At 49.2% G+C, this 24151-nt stretch overlaps 2 protein-coding genes across 7 annotated transcripts in view; one reads left to right on the forward strand and one right to left on the reverse strand.

Annotated features, from left to right (window-relative positions):
- The window catches only part of NRAP (nebulin related anchoring protein), a 70415-nt gene extending 63104 nt beyond the window's left edge, over window positions 1-7311 (forward strand). For all 6 annotated transcript variants that reach the window (XM_077877584.1, XM_077877588.1, XM_077877585.1 and 3 more), the window contains 5 exons: window positions 217-321; window positions 3637-3744; window positions 5208-5519; window positions 6249-6380; window positions 6944-7311. In XM_077877584.1, the coding sequence (XP_077733710.1) occupies window positions 217-321; window positions 3637-3744; window positions 5208-5519; window positions 6249-6380; window positions 6944-7048 (762 nt within the window). In that variant the 3' untranslated portion in view covers window positions 7049-7311. The remainder of the gene's footprint in view (window positions 1-216; window positions 322-3636; window positions 3745-5207; window positions 5520-6248; window positions 6381-6943) is intronic.
- The window catches only part of HABP2 (hyaluronan binding protein 2), a 33465-nt gene continuing 15756 nt past the window's right edge, over window positions 6443-24151 (reverse strand). The window contains exons 3-13 of the mRNA XM_077877591.1: window positions 21388-21498; window positions 19860-19967; window positions 18539-18655; window positions 17536-17655; window positions 16871-17042; window positions 15563-15660; window positions 14208-14460; window positions 13016-13158; window positions 12128-12262; window positions 10215-10360; window positions 6443-7800 (exon numbers count right to left, since the gene is read on the reverse strand). Of these exons, the coding sequence (XP_077733717.1) occupies window positions 7636-7800; window positions 10215-10360; window positions 12128-12262; window positions 13016-13158; window positions 14208-14460; window positions 15563-15660; window positions 16871-17042; window positions 17536-17655; window positions 18539-18655; window positions 19860-19967; window positions 21388-21498 (1568 nt within the window). The 3' untranslated portion in view covers window positions 6443-7635. The remainder of the gene's footprint in view (window positions 7801-10214; window positions 10361-12127; window positions 12263-13015; window positions 13159-14207; window positions 14461-15562; window positions 15661-16870; window positions 17043-17535; window positions 17656-18538; window positions 18656-19859; window positions 19968-21387; window positions 21499-24151) is intronic.

The following is a 24151-nucleotide window of genomic DNA, read 5'->3' on the forward strand; positions in this document are numbered from 1 at the left end:
TATTTTAGATAGGTTCTACTTACAATCAGCCAGCCCTATGTGACTCTCAGCCCATGGCCGCCTTGGTCAGACGGTGGGCTCTAGAGGGATGCTCTCTATGTGCAGGGCTGGCATCTGCTCCCATGGTGGGCACCCGGTGGGAGGGGCAGCCCGCTTCTCACCTGTGACCTCAGCCAGCGCAGCTCCGTATTTACCATGAGCCTGTCTCACCCACAGCGCCTGTACAGATTGGGGGATGCGGAATCCCTGCACAGATATACGCTGATCCCCGACCACCCCGATTTCACCAGAGCCCGCCTCAACGCGCTGCATCTGAGTGATGTAAGTGAAACAGCAGTTAATGGGGTGTGCACCTCTTTGCAAACGTATCTACACCCAACCTGGATTTAGTTGTTGGGGGGGAAAGTCCCAGGAAAGAGGACTTGAGACAGGAAGAACGCGGGACGGAGAGGGAGACAAACCACATGTGTGACTCTGAGCCACTTGCATCGCTAGGCCTCAGTTTCCTCACTTGGAAAATGGGACAGAGCTGAGCTGACTAATGCCTGTGGTTCCTTCTGGCTGGAAAATTCTGGTTTGGCGCAGGAATTGCCAAGACCACAGTCAGGTGCCCCCCTGGCCCTGGCAGGTGTAGACACCTGCTCTGTTTCTTTCCCGGACACATCTCCTTCGCCCTCCGAGCAGGGTGACTTTGGAGGCCCAGAGGCACTTTCTCGCTGCACAGTTTGGAAAGACGCCGCAATTGTGGTCCATCGGGTACAAACACGAGCTGCTGCTCCTTTGTGCGTGAGGCGGTGGCCTCCAACACTTCTGTTTCCCTTAGATGTGTGCCCTTTGCGTGCATAACCAAGATGCTGTTTCCTAAACCCGGGCTTGTTGTTAGCAGGGGTTGGAGGCTCCTGGTTGTAATAGAATAGGCGGCCGCTCGGCCAGCAAAGCTGTGATCCTGGGATAACAGGTAGCCAGGCGGCGGAATCAAAAGAGCCTGTCAGATCAGAATAACACAGGCCGAGTGTGTCGGCCTGGGGCAGCGCGGGGCCTCCCAGAGTCCGGCCATTCTTCCCTCCCTGGCCTGGCCATTGTGTCCTGGGGCTCCGTGCAGATCAACAGCTGCTACCGTGCACCCCAGAGGTGGCCGCCTCGCAGGGGTTGGCGCGAGGCGCCTTCTAGTTAGCGTGTGTATTAGTTTGTTGCGTTTGTAAAGCCCTGTGGGATCCCACGCAGTGAATGCGATGGTGCTTTGTAAATATGAGTTATTATGACCATTTGATGCTTTTGAGGGATGAGCGAGCGATAATTTTAGAACAGCAGCTCTGGTGGGCTGACCTCCATCTGGGGGAAGCGGGACCTCCCCCTCCGCAGAGCTTGGACAAAACAGCCATCGTATCAGGGCTTCCAGGATGGGGGAAGGCCAGGCCTCCGTTTGCCGGACTCTCCGAGGTCCACAGCCCTGAAAACTGGGATAAACCTGTCGGTCCATCTGGAGCCCGGTTGAAGGAGGACGGCCACCCCAGGCTGGTGACAGAGCATCTTTCGGCTCACAGGGGACGCCAGTCTGTAGAGTCCTGGAGCTGAAATTAGCCGCCAGGGCATGCGGATATGGAGAACTCATGAACCTCTTTTGAAAGAGCACTTCTTCGGGGGCGTGGAGAATGCACACAATTGGATCAAGTGCTCTGTGAGGAAGATGTGGAGGGAAAGTGACCTTCCTGGGCAAAGAAAGCCATTGAGATGTGTAAGGCAGCCGAAATAACTAAAAATCAAATGACTCTAATGTGTGAGGATGAGGACAAAACTGTGCCCACTGTGATAAAGAAGAGGAACGCCCAGGGTTCCAAATCAAAGAGCCTACGGAATCTAAAGGCTCCCAGTGGCAAGACAGAAACCTCAACAGAATAAAAAAACTCGGGGAGGAAGTGATCACAATCAAGCAAATAGTATACAGGAGAAGGAGCAGGAGAAAGGGAGCCAGTGCCTTGGGGAGAACCCCAATTTGGGCCACGCTGGCTAGCTGACCCTCGGCCGTAGAGGCTCGGAAGCTGGGGCGCATCGGACACCAAAGTGGGGTGATGTAGGAGTTGGACGCTGAGTGAAGTTTGGTGTCCTTGCCCAGCCCAGATCTGGTGTGGAGGCCCTTCGTAGGAAGGCGCCAACTGTCCCCTTCCCAGGGGAGGCTCAGGGCTTTGACCCTATTTGCTATCTGTACTGCTACTTGTGGGGCCACCATATCAGGGAACGTGATGCTAAAGGGGATGGTCACTCAGTCATTACCCGAATGCTTCTCCCCTTCTGCAATCCTTCCCTCCTGGCTGCTCAACTCAGTGGTGACCCAGTAAATCAAATCCTTTGGGCCTTGTTTGTGACCCATCAATTAGGAGATGACTCCAATGATTATTGGCTCTTATATCTCTAGGCCCTCAAACATAGCAGGTGTTTGGTTTGGGTTGGTGGCGTTGGACATTGGAGTTAGAGGTGATGATGAAGGTGAAGGTGATGGATGGTGGTACATAACAATGCAGAGCTCACTGTGCCTGGCTCCATCTCCGCGGGCCCTTCCTGGTTCCAGGCCCAGTTGTGCGGTGGTAGGAAGCACTTTGCTTTTTATCTGCCATCCCTCTTTTGCTTAATCTCCTCAATCCCCTGTAGAACAGAGCCTCGGTCATGACCTCTATTTCCAAGTGACAAAAGCAAGGTTCTTAAGGGGCCTCCTGACCTGCTGTGGCTCTTGGAATGAGTGAGCCACCGACACGGTCTGGGGCTGTCACTTTGTCGTCTGCTGCTGATACGCCTCACCTGCTGTGGCTGAAGAAAGGACAGCCCTCCACTGGGATCTCCAGATGGCTCCTTTCATGGAGCCATTCCCTTATCTTGAAAAAAAAAATGTTAGCTACATGAAGGCATGGGAGATTTTGATGCTCTCTCTGGTGCGTGGGTCTACCTGAGGGCCAAGAGGATGTGATTGCAGACTCCTGGAGGTTGTGTGAGAACAACTTCAAAAGGGAAAAAATGAAAGAGGAAGATGTGAAATACATGGGTCAGGAACTCGGTCAGGTTCTTGGCAATCAATTTAATTCAGGTGAAGGCTCTTCCCTCCGTGTGGGCACCAAGGGTGCATGTGGGATGCAGCACTCTTCATAGTGATGGTGGCACATGGCCTCGGAAGTAGCCAAGAGGCCCTCAGGAAGTCATCAGAGTTAACAAACACAGGGGTGCCCGATCCCAAGGAATAGTACTTTCAGCATGAGGGAAGAAGCAGAGTTCTTGAACTTTGAGTTCTGGCATCTAGATAGAAGCTGCAAACCTAAGGCACTGCAAGTGAACGCAAAGGAAGTGGGGGGGGGGGGCTCTGGTGCCAACAGTATATGGCAAATGAGCCAGACTCATAGGCTCCAGACCCACCGGAGCAGGGCCTGATGTTGAGGCCTGGAGCTTAGAGCTGAGCCGTTTGTGGCCAGTCTCACCAGTCCCAGAGCTGGGAAGGTCCTCGGGATGGATGTGGGGAGGCCATGACCTGTCCTTGGGTACCTGCAGGGGGAAGGGTATGTGTTCAGGAACTATTCCTGCTGAGAGCTAACAATATGCCAGGTGTGGAGTTCTCACTCCCTGCTCACTCATTTCTCTGTTTTCCCCATCTAGAAAGTCTACAGAAACTCTTGGGAACAGACCCGGGCTGGCGGCTATGACTTCCGGCTGGATGCCATCCCATTCCAGACTGCCCGGGCGTCCAGGGAGATCGCCAGTGATGTAAGACATCAGATTCTCTCTCCCTCTGTCACTCATAGGTTTGACTGCTTTCCCCAAGTCTGATGAAAAGCACACCACCAGGAACCCAAACTGAACAAGTATTTCAAGTGAAATGAAAAATCAGCCTTATTTTCTAGAATCTTAGCCAGAAGTTTCAGATTGGGGAGGGTCGTTGTCTCTCCTTAAGAGAGATACTCTTAAACATTGATGTATGTGTATCCAGAAGTCAATTAACATGTGATTGATGTGTTGATCTACAATAAAGGGACTTCTAGCTGAAGGGGTAGCACAAAAGGATAGAGATTGAGCTTCCCCCCTAGATTGATTTTGAGTTCACATCCTGGCTTGGTCACTTAAGACTTGGCCGTGTGGTATTGGGCTAGTTGCTTACATCCTCTGAACGCAGATTTCTACATCTATGAAAGAGGGATATAATTTTCATCTCCTAGGATTGATGTCGGAATTGAAAAAAAATGGTTTACAGCGCCATGCTAATAACAGGTGTTCAAAACATGGCAGCCATTATTACGGAAGGGGAAGGCTTCATAGACTAGAGAGATCACTGATCACTCAGCAATACCTTGTGTCTGCCCACAATGAGTACAGAAATCAGGAACGAGCATTCATTTTTTTTTAAGATTTATTTGTGAGAGACACACACACAGAGAAAGAGAAAGAGAGAGAGAGAGACAGAGACAGAGACAGAGGGAGAAGCAGGCCCCATGCAGGGAGCCCGACGTGGGACTCGATCCAGGGTCTCCAGGATCACACCCTGGGCCAAAGGCGGCGCTAAACCGCTGAGCCACCCGGGCTGCCCCAGGAACAAGCATTTAGAAACAGTTTTAGCAAGTACTCATTGTGACAACCAGGCCTGTGCCCGGTAGGCTCCTCTTGAGTAGGGCAGAGGCTAGTTTGGGTGTTGCCACTGCATATCGATCCGATGCAGTAGAACCACCTATGGGACTTGGATGGATTGAAAATTTAAAAAGCAAAACAAAATGAATCCGGTCCTCCCCTATAGATGATTTGAGGAGCACTGGACTGAGCCCCTACAAGCTAGGAAGAATCAAAGGAAGAGTGGCTGCTGAGAGAAGGGGCATCTTTCTCTTCCTGTTAGTTTATTAATTACCATTAAGCAGCATTAATACCCATAGCTGCCACTCAGTGGGCATGAACCTGTGCCAGACATGAAGCTTAGCCCCATATCACTGAATTCTCTCTCATGGGGTGGAGGTCCATTCTCTCATTTTATCAGGTGGGGAAACTGAGGCTCAGACAGACTAAGTAACTGGCCCAAGGCCACACAGCTAGAAGGCAGCAGAGGGAGATACAGATCCCAGGTCTGCCTGAATCCGAAGCTGTGCTCTTACCTGATTGTTGAACTTCCCTGCTGAGATTCCTGGGGGCTGGCCCGGGAGGGGTGGCAGGCACCCGGGACCCATCTCTGCTCCTCTGACCCGCAGTTCCGGTACAAAGAGGCCTTCCTGCGGGACCGGGGCCTACAGATTGGTTACCGCAGCATCCACGACGACCCCAGGATGAGGCATTTCCTCAGCGTCGGCAAACTCCAGAGTGACAACGAGTACAAGAAGGACTTTGCCAAGAGTCGGTCCCAGTTCCATAGCCGCCCGGACCAGCCCGGCTTCCTCCAGGCCAGGAGGAGCCAGCAGCTGGCCAGCGACGTGTGCTACCGGCAGCCCCTGCCCCAGCCCACATGCGACCCGGAGCAGCTAGGCCTGAAGCACGCACAGAAGGCCCACCAGCTGCAGAGTGACGTGAGTGCCCCCTCCCGCCCGGCTGAGACCCTTCCCCTGCTGTCTTGGCCATCACCCTGCATTCCACATGACCTTCTGGGGGGAGCTGGGCTGAGATAGAATCCGGGGGACCTAACCCTGTAGGAATAGGAAGGAATAATAATTTTACTGTGGGCCAGGCTCTGTGCCAAATGCTTTTTCCAGCATTTTGCCACGTAGCTCCCGCAGCCCATCCCTACCCCATTTTACAGATGAGGAACCAGAGGCCTAGGGAGGTTAGGGAACTGACTCAAGATCGCCCAGAGAATAAGTGGCAGACCTCGGATACGAGCCCCATTTGGTTTGATATGAGAGCTCAAGCTCTCGAGGGCCTGCCCTACTGTTTCTGAGAGGTCTTAGCAGCTACCTGATGCCGTCCTTGCCCTTTCCCTGGGAGGCAGCTGAAGCCCAGAGCAGGCAAGTGACTTTCCTAAGGCCACAGAGCCAGTTGAGGTGGGAGCCTAGACGTGAACAGTCCTCCCCACCCTCCGCCCCCACGGTGGCTCCCGTGGCTTGAGTAGAAAGATGCACGGCCCAGCTCACAGCACACTGGGCCCTCCGTGCCAGGCGGCTTCTGCCTAAGAAGAATTGTTTCCCCTCGTCCTGGCTTTACTGACAACAGCATAGGCTCCATCCCACAGAGGCCACCCTGTGGCCAGACCACCCCAGACCCTGTTGACTTAGTCGTCTTGCTTCCCTCCTTCCCCTAAGGTCAAGTACAAATCAGACTTGAACCTGACCAGAGGCGTTGGCTGGACACCCCCCGGCTCCTACAAAGTGGAAATGGCTCGGCGGGCGGCGGAACTGGCCAAGGCGAGGGGCCTGGGTCTCCGGGGCGCTTCGGTGAGTAGCAGGCCGCAAACCCACCCCAGCCGGCAGGGCCGTGGGGAAAGGCAAACTCAATGTTTCATTTCAAACTTTATTTTTGGCCAAAGGTCAGCTGGCTCTAAAGAAGTGTGAAATGCAGCTGGAGCAAGGCGCCTAATTTCATGGGTCTGAGATGACCAGGCGGATGACACCCGGGTTAAACTTCCTGCAGGGCTTTCTCTGAAGTCACAGCCATTAGTTCTGCGGAGACAAACCTACCGGGGCTCCATCAATCGCGGGCCACGGCAGCCAAGGCTGTGCCGACTGCTTGCTCGTTACATCCGCAGAAAGGGTCAGGGGCTTGCTGGCTGCAACAGTCTGGGTTTTGAACCCGACTTTGTTCAGAAGAAAGACGCCACGTCTAAATGAGAGATTGGCTTTGCTTCTTTCTCCTTCTTGCCTCCAGGATCCTTGTTCTTGGGGAGGGCGGAGGAGGGGGGAACCTTCTAAATGCTCCCGGGGCATCTGAGGCGGCTCATCCTGGGGGAGCAGGGCGGAGGCCTCATTCTGACTCAGGGAGGGATGTTTGATTTCTGCAGGGGGGGCCAGAGGCTGTGGAGCCCGCAGAGAATCAGAGGGGGGACGTGAACCCAGACGCCACCGAGATTCTGCACGTCAAAAGGAGGAAGGCTCTGCCGTTGTGAGTGAGCGGCGTCCACCCAGGATCCTTGGGAAAGAGGCTCGGGAGCAAACGTGCGTGTGCACCAGAGACGTGCTTCAGTGCGAGCGAGCTGCTCGCAGGACACCGTGCCAGCCCCTCCCCGAGCCGCCTCCCCCGAAGCGACGACCCTTAGGAAGCCACGAAGCGTGTTGTATTCTTGGCCCCCCCGTCTGACCCTGGAAGGGGGTGGCTGGTCCTGGGGCGTACCTTGGGTGTCTGGGATGAGGAATAAAGATGTAAAGGTCATTCCCACTGGCTCCGGTCATTCTGAAATCACTTATCTGCAAATGTCCGGGGTGAAGGCAGTCTGTGATTTTCTAGAAGGTACCATGGTGTGAAGGGAAGCCACCGAAGGATATATTGGGTTGATTCTGGCATTTCTTGGGTTACCCATGAGGCAGCCTGATAAGGCGGTGGAAATGTTGGTCTGGGACGCCCCAGGCTGGCAGCTGTTGTCTCTGCTTAGAGCAGGGGGGGCTCCCGGGGGCTCCCAGGGTGTCCGGTGCTGCCCATGAGGACTTGCCTTGTCTGGGGGCTCGGGAGAATGGGCTCTCAGGTTCAGAAGACACCTCAGAAGCTACTCCCCTTTTGGATGGTGGCTTTGATCCAATTCAGGAATTTGGCAACTTGGGTATAGACTCCTGGCTTCTTCCCACACTCCAGGCCCCAGCTCACTATGCCGTAGACGTAGTAGGTGCCATTCTTCTCACAGGTCAGAGGACCTCCAGAGTCTCCCTGAGGGAAAAGATACATGAGTTCAGCTTGGTGAACTTGGTAAATCAGAATATATTCGGAGACACCCTAGACCTTCCATGGGAGGTGCCAAGGGTGATGGGGTGACATCGCCCCAGTGGGTTTCTCTGGAACGTGGTGGCAGGGCTCTTCCTATGCCTTCGAAGACACAAGGCTCTTAGGGGAGAGAAGAGAATGCCACCATATGCCCCTGAGTCCATGAGGGCTTGGCAGAGAGGCCGCAGGGCTGGGCCGCAGTGCCGAGGTCACACTCCTACTTCCACCCTCTTAGTCATGACTCATAATCACACAGTAAATTCTCAGGTGCCCCAGCTTCTCATTCCTGCAGGGTCTGGGCGTAGGGACAGTGCTCTATTTGGATAAAGCCGTCCTAGGACCTGTAGGACACACACAGGGTGGGGAGGATAAGGCTCAGGGACAGCATGGCTGAGATGTTCAACATGCTCTATGGGGTTAGATCTCGGTTCCAACCCAGGCTGGCGGACTGTGAGCCAACTGGGCTTCAGCTTCTCACATTGTGAACTATGGAGAGCAACAGACCCCCACCCTCCACCCCCACCCCATCCTGGCTCTTGTGCAGATTCATGTTTGCAAAGTACATAGAACAGTGCCTTGTTCCTATGGAGTCCAGCTGAAGTGGCAGGAGGAGGCTGGTGAGCAGGGATAGCTCTCAACACGCACCGCTGCTTACACCTGGCATCTGACGGGATTTTCAGTGAGTTAGCTCTTTGAATCTTGGCCACACCTTAGGATTCTAGGCATACGTTATTCCCGTTGTATAGATTAGGCACTGGAGATTGGAGAATTCTATCAGTGTAACGAACTGAATGTGTTCCCCCAAAATCCTTATGTTGAAGCTGAATTCCCCAATATGATGGTATTGGTGGGTGGAACTTTTAGGAGGATATTAGAGTCCTCACGAATGGGATCAGTGCCCTTGTGAGAGGGACCCCAAAGACGTAGCCCCCTCTTTCCACCATGTGACAGTGAGGAGTCGGCTATCTGTAACCCAGGAGAGGGCTCCCACTGGAACCTGACCATGCTGACACCCTGATCTCAGACATCCAGCCTCCAGAAGTGGCAGAAATAAATCTGTGTTGTTTAAGCCCATCTGTGGTGATTTGTTAGAGCAGCCCGAGCTGACTAAACAATTCAGTGATTGACAAAAGTCATAAAGTAGAAGAACCAGGTTTCAAACCCATGACTGTTTCCAAAGCCTGCAAACGAAGCCCCTGAAATACCTAAAGAAGGGAGTGTTGTGTTTTCTTACTCATCTTCCAGGGGTTTCAGACAAATCACACTCATCTGCTCACCACCCTCCCTTGAGTAGGTGGATATCCATGGCCTCTTGGGAAGAGACAGAGGGTCACAGTAGAGCCACGTACCTTCTTCAAGAGTGATGGTGATTTTCCCCTCCCAAAGGGGGCTCGAGGCCGGCAGCTCATTGTTGGGTCCCTTTGCAAGGGGGGAGCTGGGGTTTAGTGTGTCCATGCTGGGGTTTCCAGGATAGTTGGTTGATTTATGAAGATGATAGGCAGAAAATTCTAAATTTAGGTATTCCTGGGAGTTTAGGAAGGATGTCTCCTGTGAGATGTGACCCCTATAGGGAGCTTGGTCTCCTACTTGGGGTAAAGGCTTCAGGTCACCTCAGCACCAGTAGATGAAGCCTCCGCCATCTCCCTCTCCTGCAGCCTCTGAGTCACCACAGGCCCCTGTGGCTTGGGGTTCCCATAAGTCCTAGACTGAAGAGAATGTCAGGCAGGCCCTGACTTGGTTGTCGCTATAGAGGAGGCGCTCAGCCACTTGGTATGCTAGGGCTAAATCCCCACCCTCATCTCTATCTCTGTCTCTGTCTCTCTCTGTCTCTCTCTCTCTCACACACACACCCACACAAACACACACAAATCCTGATGATTAGTTAATATTATTGTGAGTTCTCGGGGCCTATCATCTTTCTTCTTCTAGTCACTAGTCTTTTAGATAGTTCCTTATTGGGATTTTCAGGCATACTGCCCAGGGATCGAGGCCAGAAGCGCCATCTTCATGTTTAAACACAATGAAGCAAATTCCTGCTCTGCCACTCATCACCCAGGTGTAGAGGCCAAGATCATTTCCCTAAGCATCTATAAAATGGTAATGACCTTTCACCTTCACCAGTGTCATGAGAATTAAATTTGACAAGGCAGGCAAAGTGACCACTACTATTACTATACTGGGTCATCCTGGATGGATGTGGATTCCAATTAGCCAGAGGACAAGGATACCTGCCTATGCCTTAGATTTATGGCAGGTGAGCCTCTAAACCTGCCTCCCAGCCATGGGCTCTCATTTGGCCTCTCCCCAGCGTAAGCTCCCACCCATGTCTCCTTCTCCAAGTGCCATTTGGAGTCTCTGACCTGGCAGGAGTCTTGCCCAGGCTTCTGAAGGTTTCCTGCACAAATCATGCTGTCGCCAATCATGTGGTCATAGAGTTGGCGGGAGTTGCACAAAGTGTTGGCAATCAGCCTGACCTTGGCATCCAGGAGCTGGCGGGATCCTTCTCCTGCAGAGGGGGGGAAAGAAAAGAGGTCACCACTGTGGGGCGCTGGGCGACACTTGCCCCATCAGAAGCTAGCTCGCATTGATAAGAAGGTGGCCACAGGTCTGAACATAGAAAGTAAGGTTTGTCCAGGAGATGCGAAGAGGAGCCTCATCTTTCAAGGGTGGGGACCCTTTGCTTCCAGCCTTCACTGTGATTTTACAGACTTTCAGTGTTATGCTTATCACAGGGGAGCGGAATCATTTACTCCTTCTTTTGTCTCCCCAGCTAGACCATCAGGTCAGAAGGGCAGGGATAGTGTCTTAAATCATTTTTAATTTAATTTAATTTTCAAAAGAGTTTATTTATTTATTTGACAGAGAGCCAGAGAGCACAAGCAGGGGGAGTAGCAGAGGGAGAGGGAGAGGGAGAAACAGGCTCCCCTGTCGACCAGGGTACTCAATGTGGGGCTCAGTCCCAGGACCCTAAGATCATGACCTGAATCAAAGGCAGATACTTAGCCAACTGAGCCACCCAGGCACCCCTCTTAAACCGTTTTTTAAATTTCCTAGCAGAGGGCTGGCTCACAGTAGATTCCTAAGGATGGATGTAGTGCCCTGGCTGGCCTTCTAGGTTACTTACTTCCCAGGGCATTGATTTCTTCCTCCGAGGATCCCCTGTTCTGCTCTGGTCAGCATGGTGATATTGAAAGGTTTAAGTGGGTGACAATGAAGATCCCTGTGAAGAAGGGTCACTGGCTAACCTTAGATCTGAGTAACCTGAAATCTTCTTTCCCAAAACCTTCTGACAAATTTGTGTATTAAATTTCTTTTGGGGCAGCCCCGGTGGCTCAGTGGTTTAGCGCTGCCTTCAGCCCAGCTCCTGATCCTGGAGACCTGGGATCAAGTCCCACGTCGGGCTCCCTGCATGGAGCCTGCTTCTCCCTCTACCCCCCCCCCGCCCCCGTGTATCTCTCATGAATAAATAAATAAAATCTTTTTTTAAAAATTTCTTTTTCTTCACAAATACAGGTCAATTTAAAGTGTTTCTTCTTTCCATTATTAAGGAGAAGATTTAGGGGGAAAAGAAATCTATTTTGAATATTTGAGAAAGACTTGAACTATGCTTCTGAATTTCCTATGTTAGAGAATATAATCTTGTCAGCTCCTGAGAAAATTAATTCTGTGGTTACTTTTTTAGATAAGACCACATCCTAGAGACAAATCAATAGCTTGGTTTAAGAAAATTTATAGAACGCCTACAACATGGACACCCCTGAGCAAAGCACTCCAGGGGAGACAGATGAACGAGCACAGACCCTGCCGTCCAGGGCCTGACTTAGTCAATATCTCTGTAGAATGCTTGATAGCAATCTCCTATTATCATGATTCCAAACCTAGGAGGTAAGTGTGGTTAAGAGGAACTAAAGCTCAGCTGTCCAAGTGACAAAGCCAGGGACCTAACACAAGTCTGTCTGATGCCAAACCCATGTTCTTTAAAATCTATCCTCTTTACAATCTACCTAGGGAAGGAGAGAGATCTTCGTGGATGCAGGATCAACGCTTGATGGAAGTCAAGGTAGGAGCCAGGGACAGATATAAGGATCACGGAAGGCTCCATGGAAGTGATGAGACTCAACTAGAGCTTTAGCCATGGGGCACTCGCACTTCCTTTTAGTAATACATCTTCAATGGAATATTGATTTCAAATTCAGAAGGGACCTTAAGTTTGACCCCTTCTCTGGTTAATGCAACTTCCCTGAGTCTCAGGAGAATGCATGGCCAGACTCACCTGTTTCTGTCACACCCCACCCAGAGATGTGGCACTCAGTCCCAGAGGGGAAGGCACTATTGGGCAAACATACGGTCTTCACATATTTGGATTCCAGAGCACAGTGACCATCCACTGGCTTTAGCTTGAGCAGAGCTAGGTCGGGAGAGAAAGAGGAAATGAGTGATGATACCCTCTCTGTGAAAGAAGCATTAGCTTCAACTTGAACAGGGGGTGCATGTAAGCGAAGCCCCATTACCAGTGCCTAACAAAGGAATGGCTTCCTCCTCAGCCACTGCATTCTTTAACTGATGGGGAAGAGTCACACTTCAGGCTGAGAGTAATATCAAAAAATAATAGTGGGGTTTGAAATCATTTCTAACCCATTGTTTAAAGAAGAGCCTTCAAGAGGGAAAAAAAGATATTGAGAAAGGAGAGAGAGTGACAGTTCCCAGGAATGGAGAACTGGGCTACACACTGTAGGCAGCAGCTTAATGTCATTGCCTCTACACCTGACTACATACCAGGTACCATATGTACATGGGGACGCATATGCATCATGTCATTTAACACATAGGAAGCTGAGCATTGTATACCAGTGTACATGTTTTATAGAAGAGGACCTGAGGCTTGGAGAAGTGAAGCCACCTGGTAAGTGAGGGAGCTGTGATTCAAGGCTGAGTTCTTTCCACAATTTAGCCTTACTAGCATCTCTTCCCTTCATTTATCCATAACACCAACACAGACCTTTAAAACTAAAAGATCTCTGGAATAAATTCTCTACCTTCTAGAGTCTGTGAGGGACCAAAAAGAGAAGAGCACCTTCTAGAACCAAACCTCAGCTTTCCACCAGTAATGAAATCCTCCCAGAACAAGACTTATGAGAGATCCCCCAAAGAAAAGACTTGCCAATATCATTGTGGGGAATCTCTTCTCTTTCATTATAGAGGCTGTACTTGAAAATCTTCTCCACCCCGAATCTCTGCTCATGGAATTCTGTCTTCTTCAGGTCCTGGTCCCCTAACACCACTGTCAGATGTCTGGCTTTTATGCTGCAAGGGAAGGTAAGATGGTCTGGTATCTGAGAGACTGAAGCTAAGCCCTGGCTCTGCTCCCCATGAGCTGGGTGACCTTGGACCTTCTGCAGCCTTGGCATCCTCATCTATAACTGTCATTTGTCTCACAGAGCTCTGTGGCCCAAATAAGAAAATGTGAGGAAACATGGTCTCCAAATGTAAGCTGCATCCCACATTTCCTAAGAGACCTCCCATTACTGCTAGGATTTGCTAAAGAGTAGTCAATTAACTTCTTGAACAACTACTCTTTGTGGAGGCTAATGTTTGCATGTTTGAGGAATCCCAGAAGAAATTGTTTAAAGACAGTGGATTGGAAGAACTTCAAAGCCGCCATCAAAACCTGGGCTACAGTGGACCAGCCCCGACCATGAATTTGGGGAGTTTCGGGGAAGTGGTGGTAATTCAGGCTCCTCAGTAGATACTGGCTTCTCTAGGCCACACAGGAGTCATAGCTGAAGTCACATGACACCAGCAGGTTCATAGTAATGACATCAGATGGGAGCATTCTATTTTTCTCTGTTCAGGGCAAGACTGGAGAGGTTAAAAAAACAGGTAAATCTGGGTTCATATCCCATTTACCTACTCACTTTCCATATGACTTTAGGTCACGGTCGTGGAAAGGTGCTAAATCCTCCCAAGACCAGGGTCCTTGTTTATGAAATGAGAATAACAGTCAACTTTTTCACTGCACGGATATTTACTAAGCACTTGTTCTGTATGAAGACCTGCCCTAGGCATTGGGCAGGCATTGGGCAATTAATAAAAGTAAAAACCCCTGTCTTCCCTTAGCTTGTCGTCCAGTTGATAGTGTTCAGGATTAACTGTCATAGCACATGTAATTCCCATGGTAAGTGTTCTAGATGGTAGCTCTTTTCCATCCGGAGCTTCCATCCACTCTTTTGCCCTTAGAGCTAGATCAGCCCCTCTTATCCTGCCAGAGTCACCAAGATGCTGCTGAGATGGGAAGAGTAGAACACCCCCAGAGACTTGAGTGTCCCTGGCCTCTGCTTTCGGCAGGCACCTACTTGGTGCAGTGGGCAGCAGTCAGCACCCAGCAGGGGTGAATCAGCGCTCCCCCGCAGAAGTGGCCCTGGGGCATGGAGACGGTCAGTGGCAATGAGGTCTGCAGGGATGCCTGCCACGGGTGCTTGCCCGCTGTGCTCTTAAAACCTCCATAGATTCTCTTGACCTTCTTTGTCATCTCAATCCTCCCACATGAGTCAAATCCTGGAAGCTTGGTCAGAGGCTCTGTGAGGCTTCCCTCTGGGTCAGCAATGTCTGTGGGACACAAGAAAGACAAATCATGCTACTCACTTTCATTCCAGGGCCTCAGAAGGAAGCTGTCAGAGGTATGACTCCAAGTCCAGCAGCTTAGCAAGCTTCAGAGTTGAGACTGCACTGATGCATACAAGGTGGGCATGTAGCAGGTGCAAAGTTAATATGCGTTGAATACACGATTACTATAAAGCAAGTCTACAGAATTCAATTTGAAGATGTTGCTTTTTACTTCTTATTTTAATATGTATAAAAATGTGTGTGAATATGTAAATCCATTGTTGGGTATATACTTAGCTATTCATTACTGTACACATATGTTTGGGAGGCTTTTTTGATGTATAGGGGAAGATACTCAGATGAAATAGAGTGGGGGACATAAGACATTTGCCCAAATAATTGTCATACAAGGGAGAGAGTGGTAAGTGTTGCATGGATGGTGCCCATTCCATTCCATGGGGTTTGTGAGGAGGAAAAGATAACATTTCCCTTGGTAGGTCATGGAGGACTTCCTGGAGGAAGGTTTCTTGAGTTGATTTTTAAAGGATGGTTGGATATGGGCAAAATCTGACACAGGATGGAGTATTCCAAACAGAGCTGACCATGAGAACAAAGGTACAGAATTGAAACCATCCAGGGAGGTAATCCCATTGATCAGGGTGGGAGGGTGCAATGTTCTGGACACAGGTAGAGAGCTGGGCCAGACAAGCCTGCCAGGAAGATTGTGAGGCTGGAATTCTGTCCATGTTGCATCCTGAGAGACATGGAGTCTCGGCCAATGTTGGCTCACCGCTGTTCACTGAAGACCTGGCATAGTGCCTGCACATAGCCAGCAACCCATACGTATTTGTTGAGTGCACTGACTGGAGGTCAGGAAACATGAGTTTATAGTTGGATCACTGGCCTCAGTTTACAAAAGTATCAGGCTTGCTAGGCATCCTGAAATGGGAGCAGTGGATTGGGCATTTGAGTTCCCATTAGAATGGTAATTGGTAAAACAGGTATGGTGAGTGGACAGGGGCAGAAGAGATGGGGTGTCAGGAACATCTATCTATTGACCTGCAACCTAACCATTCCTGGAGCTTCTGGACAGCCATGGTCTTACCTAGGGCTGAGCAAGCTGAGACATCACAGTACTCCCATTTCAACTTTGCATTGTTTGCTTTAATGAAACACCAGGGCTTTTTGTCTCCATCAGGGTTTCTAAAATGAAAACATAAAATAACCCACAGTCAAGGTTTGGTGAAGCCACTGAACTTCATTAAAGAACCTTTGGATAAGAGAGTACCAAGTTCCTGCATTCCCCTGGGACCATGTTCCATGCCATTCTTCCAACAGGTTAAAACCCAAGCACATAAGCACAAACCCCAGCACGTAAGTGTTTTTGGCAAAACTTTAACTTGCAGAGGAGAATCCCTATGACCAGAAAATAGTTAACAAGCCTTGTGCCATATTCATGAGACATAGCACATTGTTTGTAGGAAAAGAAATGAGATCCCTGTTGAAGAGTCTCCTTTGTCAGGAAAGTGAAATAGCCACAGACACATGGTGAGAGTAGGGCTTCTCTGCCTTCACCTCCAAATTCCATCCGTGGGAATTCTCTGAGGAAGTCTGCCACAATCATCACCCCGAAGACCCCTCCACAGAGGGAACAACTCAAAGTGAGTGAAGGTGGGAGATAACATGTTTTGTGCAAAGGAAATCCTCTGGCTTAATGGAATCAGTTTAAAGCCACACAAAAAAAATCCTGCCCCTTATATGCAGATTATAAGTGCCCTCATTTGTCCTTGGCCTTGGTTAGAGCAGTGGAGGAAGCCAACAGAGTAGTCTGGAAGCAGGAGGAAAGTAACTAGTCATCACCAGGGGGTAAAAATGGCATTATCCTGATGCGGGAAAACCTGAAGGTCCTTGTGGCAGAGACTGCAATGCTCACTGGACATTCCATTTTATCGTCTTCATTTCTCCCTTGAAGTTATGCAGGATGGCGTGACTATTTCCGACTAATGAAATATGTGTGCAGAGATGATATATGCCTTCTAGGTTCAGGTAGTAAAAAATATCATGCTCCATTTTCGAGTCTCTCCTTACCTATCCTGGGTACTTGAGTAACTTTGTGGAGCTAAGACTCTCCCTGGCACCCCCCGGCCCCAACCTGCATGACACATGCCGCCACAGTGAAAATTAAACCCTGAGGTGTTCAAGCCACTAGGATTTGGAGGCTGTTTGTTATAGGAGCACAACCTAGCCTATTTTATGCAGGAAAGCCTTCCTAGAAAGAAAAGTGATGAGTTTCAGTGTCCCATCCCCCAGTTTCTAAGCTGGCCCAGGAACACTAGGAGCAGGGAAGGGGATAGACAAACCCTTATGCTGACTAGCACCCAAGACTGCTCATGGGGAAATAGGTACGTTTTACCTGCAGAAGTTGTGCTCCCCAATCCCATGGGCCTCAGCATCTTCCATAAATATATTGTAATTCTCGTGCAAGAGGAGGTGGGAGTTCCAGTAAAGGCATGAGTGTTGGTTGACGGTCTTACTCACTTTGCCTCGGTAAGAGTAGCCGTCACCGACGTAGCAGTCATCAGGACCTTGGAGAGAGCAGGCAGGGACATGGGAACTGAGAGGGACTGGCACACTGCTCCTGAAAAGGGCCTGGCAGGTGTATCAAGTGGGAGGAGGATCAGGCCTGAATATGGATCATCCTGAGATTCCATCATGAACTCCAGAAAGAAAGTGGCTTGTATATTCCACATTCATCCCAGATTAAAAACATGAAATGTGGCTGCGTGTAGATGGAACTTAGCTCTTTAATTTTGGCTCGCACGAGGGCTGGTGGCCTGTGGGTTGAGGCCTAGGGAGGCCCAGGTGTGCTTGATTTGCCTGAACCACATCCCAGTTTATGACTTCATTTACAGGGAGCCAGGCACCCCCTATGCCCTTAGGTTGGAAGGGTGAGGCAATAGTAGAGTTTGGCCATCTTGACGTGAACCCCATTTTGGGAACAAAACCCCAAAATAAAAGGATTCCAGAGGCCTCACGGTGGCCCCAAGTTTCTGTTGAAGTGGTGGTAGAGACCCATACCTATTTCACAGAATTTTCCCTTGAATTGGTCAGGGCAGGTACAGGTGAACTTGGATCTCCGCCTTTGCCGGGAGCAGGTGCCACCATTTTGACAGGGATTTGGCCTGCACACAGGAACCGCTGTGAAAACAGGAAGTGGGGGGCCACCAAAGCTCTTCAGAAGGAGTTGTAGCTACATCTGAGGTGATGAGGAGATATTGGTGGCACTCTTGGTGCCCGTCCTTTCACAAAAGGTGGGTTACCAAAGGAGAAAGACAGACCCACTGACATACTAGTAAATGTACACACAAATCTTGAGAATGTAGACAAATATGGTGAGGAAATATGAGGGAGGCCATGCAAAAAAGATGTAAGTGGGTGGGTCACTCAGTAAGGAATAAGAGGCATGGACTGGGCAGGGGCCTGGGGGCCAGTCTTAGCTAGGTTGAAACTTGGCTCTGCCCCTCCGTAGCTGTGTGACTGTAAGCCAGTTACTTAACTTCTCTGAACTCTAGTTCCTTCATCTGTAAAGCTGTTCTTTGTGGTATTTTTGGAAGAATAAGAAAAAATGTAAATCTCTTGGGACAATGCCTGACTCGTAGTGGTGACTAAGTACAGATTTAATCCTCTATATGGCCCACTCCAGGAATAGACCAGGGTTTACTTCCTGGAGGAAATGAATTTCAAGATTATTCTTTTGGGATGGGGAGGGACACAGATTAGTCAGTTCCCCCTAGACTCTCTAGAGGTAATGCATTTTTTTTCAAGATTTTATTTTTAGGTAATCTCTGTACCCAACGTGGGACTTGAACTCACAGCCCAGAAATCAAGAGTTGCATGCTCTACTGACTGAGCCAGCCAAGTGCCCCGGGATGATGCATTTAAAAAAGTCCTAGTCAAAAGGGCCATCTTGGATGCCACCAAAACATCAGCACTATCTGGACTTCTACACAAGAAGTTGCAGACATCCCAGGCACAAGCCAGAGAGAGAAAACCTAGAATAGAAGGAGCTTCCAGCACTTACCTCTGGAACAATCTGGACCCTTGTAAGGGTGTCTACAGGCACAGTGGTAATAGGGAGGACTCTGGGTGATGAGACATTCGCCCCGGTCACATGTGTTTTCCTTGCACTTGTTTTGCACTGTAGGAGATCCATAGAGAAGCAAGGGACATGATTTGGGGACACATTTTACTCACTGGGGTACATACGCAGTACAATGTTGGGGGGGTGATGGACAGGGTGTGTGTTCTTGTCTGTGGTCCTGAAATACCAGGCTACTTCTGGACAAAAATAAATACATTTTAAAAAATAAATCCTTGGGTCATGGATGATTATATCCCAGTTCCTTCTAAGGCTCATATTCTTTATTACTCTATATTTATTGTTAAAAGCCTTGATCATTTTTACACCTTCAAAAAACAGAGCTATAATTTGAGTTTCTCTACTTTGTGGTTGATTTTATGTTTCATTTAAAATTTTGTCATTCTTTGGAGAAGTTGAGGGATGAACCCAGATGCTACATTAATGCCTGATACCCCAAACCGTCCTGACACATTTATTGAAAGACTTGTCGGATTGAAAATGGAAGGAAAGGATGAAGAGCATACAGAGAAAGGAAGGCAACCATGAAACCCTATTTAAAGATCCTCACTGCCCCCCTCACCCCAGTTAGATGGTTGCTAGATGGAACAGGATCCATGTTCTCTCCAGGGGTGCAATTAGCCCATAAGAGTTCTAGTCTCAGTATTTTATCACATGACTTAATGTTATACCCACTGAATAGGTCACTGAAGGCAGACATAGTTTTTTATCAGAATCTCAGTGAGGATGGGAGGAAGAAAGAGCATGGAGATGGGAGCCAGGCACCAGGGCTCTAATTTCCGCTCTTCTCCTAACTAGCTGTGTGTCCATGAGCAGGTCCCTTGGATCTCTGAGCTCCCTTTATCTAACTGACAAAAGGGAGCTGGGGCTCACGTGCCTTCAGATTCTCTCTGCTCTCTCATTTGAGAACAATATTTCTCTGTTGTAATTAGTTTAAACACTCTAAACAACAAGCCCTGAGTGTAGGCTACACCTTGGTCAGAGTCCAGCTCTTCTCTCCTTTTAGCCTCAGTATTCCCATCTGTAGAATGGGCATACCAGTCCCATCCAATATGCATGAGTGAGAATTCAATGAGATGCTGCTTGTTATCATGCCAGGAGTTCATTATGGATGATACAAAATGTGTATGGTTATACACCTTTGCATGGAATCATTCAGCCCTTTTTACCGCCTAGAGTTAGAGGAGGAACTGCTTCTTGTTCAACTCAGGGGGAAGAGTGAATCCAGGGAAAGTGCACTCACCATTCTGACATCTGTTTCCAGAGAAAGGGACCGGACAGCTGCACGTGAAGTTTTCCCCATTGACAAGGCAGTCCCCACCATGTTCACAGGGATTGGACTGGCACGGATCTACGATACGTGGGCAGAAGTCAAGGATTGCAATGAACAGCAGGTGAGAAGCCCCCTACTTGCTCATCATATTTCAGCCTCCTGCCCAGAATGAGAGAGTGAATGCACAACCAGGGATGGGGGGGAAAGGGGAACATGAAATGCCCTTAAAGAGCAAGGAAAACTGCAGTCACACGACCAGAGAGAGATTCAGGTTAGTAAGAGGACAGGCGAGAAGGAATCTCATTGAGTTTCTCATTGAGAAACTCCCCTTTCCACCATCAGTGTTTTTCTCCTCCCAGTCTCGCTGGGAGTGCCACGGGGTCTGCCTCTGATGCTGAAGGCATTTCATAAGCCTGAAGACCTCCCCTACTCCCAGTGCCCGGGGGTGGAGGTCAGGAGTGGGGAAAGAAAACCCACCCCTAATGAAACACAAGCTTTCTGAACATCAGGAAAGAAGACCAAAGGCAAGAGGGTGACAGAAGAATTGGCGGCGAGGAGGAAATGACCCAGTGGCCTTCATCTTTCTTCAACTACTTGTTCAGTTAGATTTTGTCATATTTCATCTGTGCCTTTGGCTTTTCATGGTTGTCTGAATGGATCTTCCCTTGGGGAATTCTTTATCCTTCTGTTCACACACATTGTTCTTTGGTTCAGGAACTAGGATCCCTGGGCCCAGCTCTTGTTTTGATGGTCCCTTCTGATGTTCCCCTGATGCCCTGTATCTTGGCCCTGCCTTCCAGGCCACTTCGCACAGTTACACAGTTTTTATTCCAGCTGCTAAGTGCATTCCATTCCTTCTCCTGGCTCAGTCACATGGTTTTGCTTAGGCCTCACTTCTCATTTTTCCTTCTGTCCCATTGCTTGGGTTAAGGAGTCATAAACACAAAAACAAATGTAGAAGCACACTCGTGAGTGCACGCACACACACACGTACACACACCAATTGTGCAAAGCCTCCAAAGAGTGTGAAGAGAAAGAAAAACACAGCACAAATGGAAGGGAAATTTCAATGCCAAATTTGTGAAAGCTACAATCCAATGCTTAATGCTAACCCAGCTTCTTCTGCATAATTAGGACCTACCTGTAATCAAAGCGAGGACGTGATTTTGAATATGAATTTTACTCACAGTGTAGGAGACCCAGATGATGATGCACTAACTTTCTGTGTGACCCTGGCTAAGTCAACTCCACTCCTGGCCTCACCTGCTTCACCTGTCATTTGGGGATGGGAGAGAGTCTCTAGGAACCTCCCCAGTCCTCCTAGTGTATGATTCTAACTGAAAAAAAAAAAAAGCCAGTCTAAACCATTTACGCAATACCCATTTGATGATGCCAGTCAGAGAGGAGAGAGGCATTTGCATATAGTCCCATATACACTCTCTTCTAAGGTGTGCTGTCCTTCCCCTAGGAGGACCCTCCAAAGAGTGTTGGCACCTACCGTCCTCCGTGTAGTACCAGTCAGGATTCTCTGGGTAGGCAGCAGTTCTATTGACGTCCTCTTCCTGGTTGTGATACTCATTACTATCCTCGTAGTAGTCAGGGGTCCAATCTACAGAAGAAACCCTAATCGTTAGACCTAAAGATTCCTAAATCCTGAAGGAGGATCCCTGTGCCTTCCCAGCTCCCCAACTGATGGGGTGGACAGAAGGGGTGAGGTGTTGTAAGTTTTCATTTGGGGTGTGTTATGACCCAGCAAGGCAGTGTTGGCATTTGGCAGGGTCCAGAGCACCTAACTGGAAATGGGGAAAAGTCAAGTTCTTGTTTCCACTGACTATGACTTCGGACAAGCTACGTGTATTTTTTTTTTTTTTTTTTGGCCTCGATTTGCTTAGACCTAGAAGGTCTCTAAGGTCCTACGTGAGATGTGCCCTGGGTCAGATCCAGTGGCATCTGAGCACCTCATTGGGCAGTTCTGTGAATAAACTTTCTCCCTGGGCCTTTATTAGTCACCTTAGCTTACGAAGTCAAAGAAATTTGTCATTTCCCTCTTGGTTACAGCATCAAACTACTCTCATTGTATCTATAGAATCATCCTAATAGCTAGTGTTTATTGAGCCTTTACTATGTACTGGGCCCTGTGCTAAGCATTTTACAAGGCTAATTTCACATAACTAAGGATACGCTCCTATCCTTCACATAGGCAGGATATGAACTAGGGCAGTTGATCCCCAGATGACTCCTAAATTGCATCGGCTTGACTGCTGTAACCGGCCTCTTACGCTGCCTTGGTTAATTCACACTTCCCTTGGGAAAGGGGTCCAATCATCACCATCGCATACCTAGCCTGCTAATTAGGATTTGCCCAAGGATAACCCAGAGAAGATTCCTGTGAAAGACAGGGTGTAGGGCACTGCCCACAGGTGTCAACGTCACGCCAGGCCAGTCCACTGGGAAGAGCGAGTGTGTGCCTAACACTGGGCTCTTTGTCAGCTGGGGAACTTGGAAGATGCTGGTAGCTCTGAGGCTCACGGAGAGAAGTTTGGGATTTGAAGAAAGTTGGGCTGACTTTGCTCCCTCCGGCTGGCAGGAGTGTGGCAAGGCGGCAAGCTGAAGCTCTAAGGAAGCTGTCCAGAGATGCATATGGTAATGAGGCGGGAGCAAATGCAGCCAGCGACACTTGCAAAGGCACTCCCACAGAGCCAGCCGGTGGCTCGGAGCGTGGCACTTTACCTAAGCCTGATTATCAACCACATTATCTCCTTCGTCTCTCAGTCATTCCCTTATAGTCTTTATCTCTTTGGCTTTTGAAAAATCGACTTTTGCACAATGGCTGTTTTATATTTCCCATTAAAATGGAACGATCTTTTTATTTCCTTTTTGAATACGCCAACTCTGGTTCCTTGCCAAAGTTTCACCTCATTTATCACAGTGTCAAGTCAAGACTCCCTTTGCTTGCTCATTATTTCTCTCGAGCTGCTTTTCCCCACTATGAAAATGCTCCCAGAGGAGGCCACCTTTCCAGGGATGAGGATCTAGGTTGAAGATAAGGCCATTGTCTTCCTGGAGCAAATAAAGTTTCTTTCCATCTAGCTCGATAAAGCAGAGAAAGAGAGTGAGGAAGTGAGGTGGAGGGGGGGGGGCAAAACCCGTTTTTCAGAGTTTGACATGAAAGATTTCAAACTGACATTTGGGAGAGACAATGGGTTGGTAATGAGCTGATTACATCATTTATTTATTTCTATTTTTCTTTAGAGAATGTATTTTTGTTTTTCCAACAGGTGTTTATAGATAAGTGCCTTCGGAGTGCTCCTGCAATTTCTCCCATCCCGCCCACAGGTTGAAGGTCAGCCAGGCTAATCTCAGCGAGGCCATTAAGCATCATTCCCTTTGCAGATATTTGGAAACGGGGAAGGTTTTTACATAAATGGAATCGCGTGACTTTTCTAGGTGGCGGGGGATGGCTGAAATGTCTGCTGGAGGATTTTAACTGGAATCCAGCCTTGTTAACAAGGTCTGCTCAGCTCTCAGTGAAGCTAAAGAGGGAATAAGACACGTAGGCTTTGAGTCATCCTTCTGCTAAACAAGGCAGAAAAGTCCCTGCTCCTCCCTGGGGCCCAGGGTCCTTGGCTAAGGTGGATAGAAGCGACAGAGGCTCAGTGGCCCAATGTCACCAGAAACCAGCCAACTGGAGTTTTGTGCAAGGAAGAGAACCAAGATCCTTCACATTTGGGGTGCCTGCCCCATGTTTTCAGAGTGTTTATAGAAGCATCGCCTGGCGGGGTTTCTCCACTTCAACAGACTTAAAGTCTACTTTGCCTTCTCTACGCTATTGGCACTTAATCCCATTGTCTACCTAAGACAAGGGAGTTGTGTACCTTCGATGGGCCAAATACTACAGCAGGTTCAGGAAGGCACTTGGAATAATGGAGAGGTCCATGTAAAAGAGTGGGATGTGGCCTCCAGTCACAGGAGCTTCCAGTCCAGGCTGAGTGGGGGAAGAAAGCTGGCCAAGAAAGGAGATGAAGGGGTAGTAGAGAGGTAGGGGAGCCAGATGTGGCCAAGTCTAGGTCAGAGAGCTTCAAGTCCCACATAGGCACTTTGGTGAAGTATGAGCCCATCTAATGGGGGGGAGAGGGCCCCAACTCGCCACCCATCCCTGTAGCCACATCTTTTACAGTATGACTTTGCAGATCCTCCTGCCAAAATATTGGAGTTCATCTCCCTGCCCCGTGGGTCTGCACTGGCCTTGGGACTTGCTTTGA

Source organism: Canis aureus, chromosome 29 (genome assembly GCF_053574225.1).
Source record: "Canis aureus isolate CA01 chromosome 29, VMU_Caureus_v.1.0, whole genome shotgun sequence".
Taxonomy (NCBI): Eukaryota; Metazoa; Chordata; class Mammalia; order Carnivora; family Canidae; genus Canis; species Canis aureus.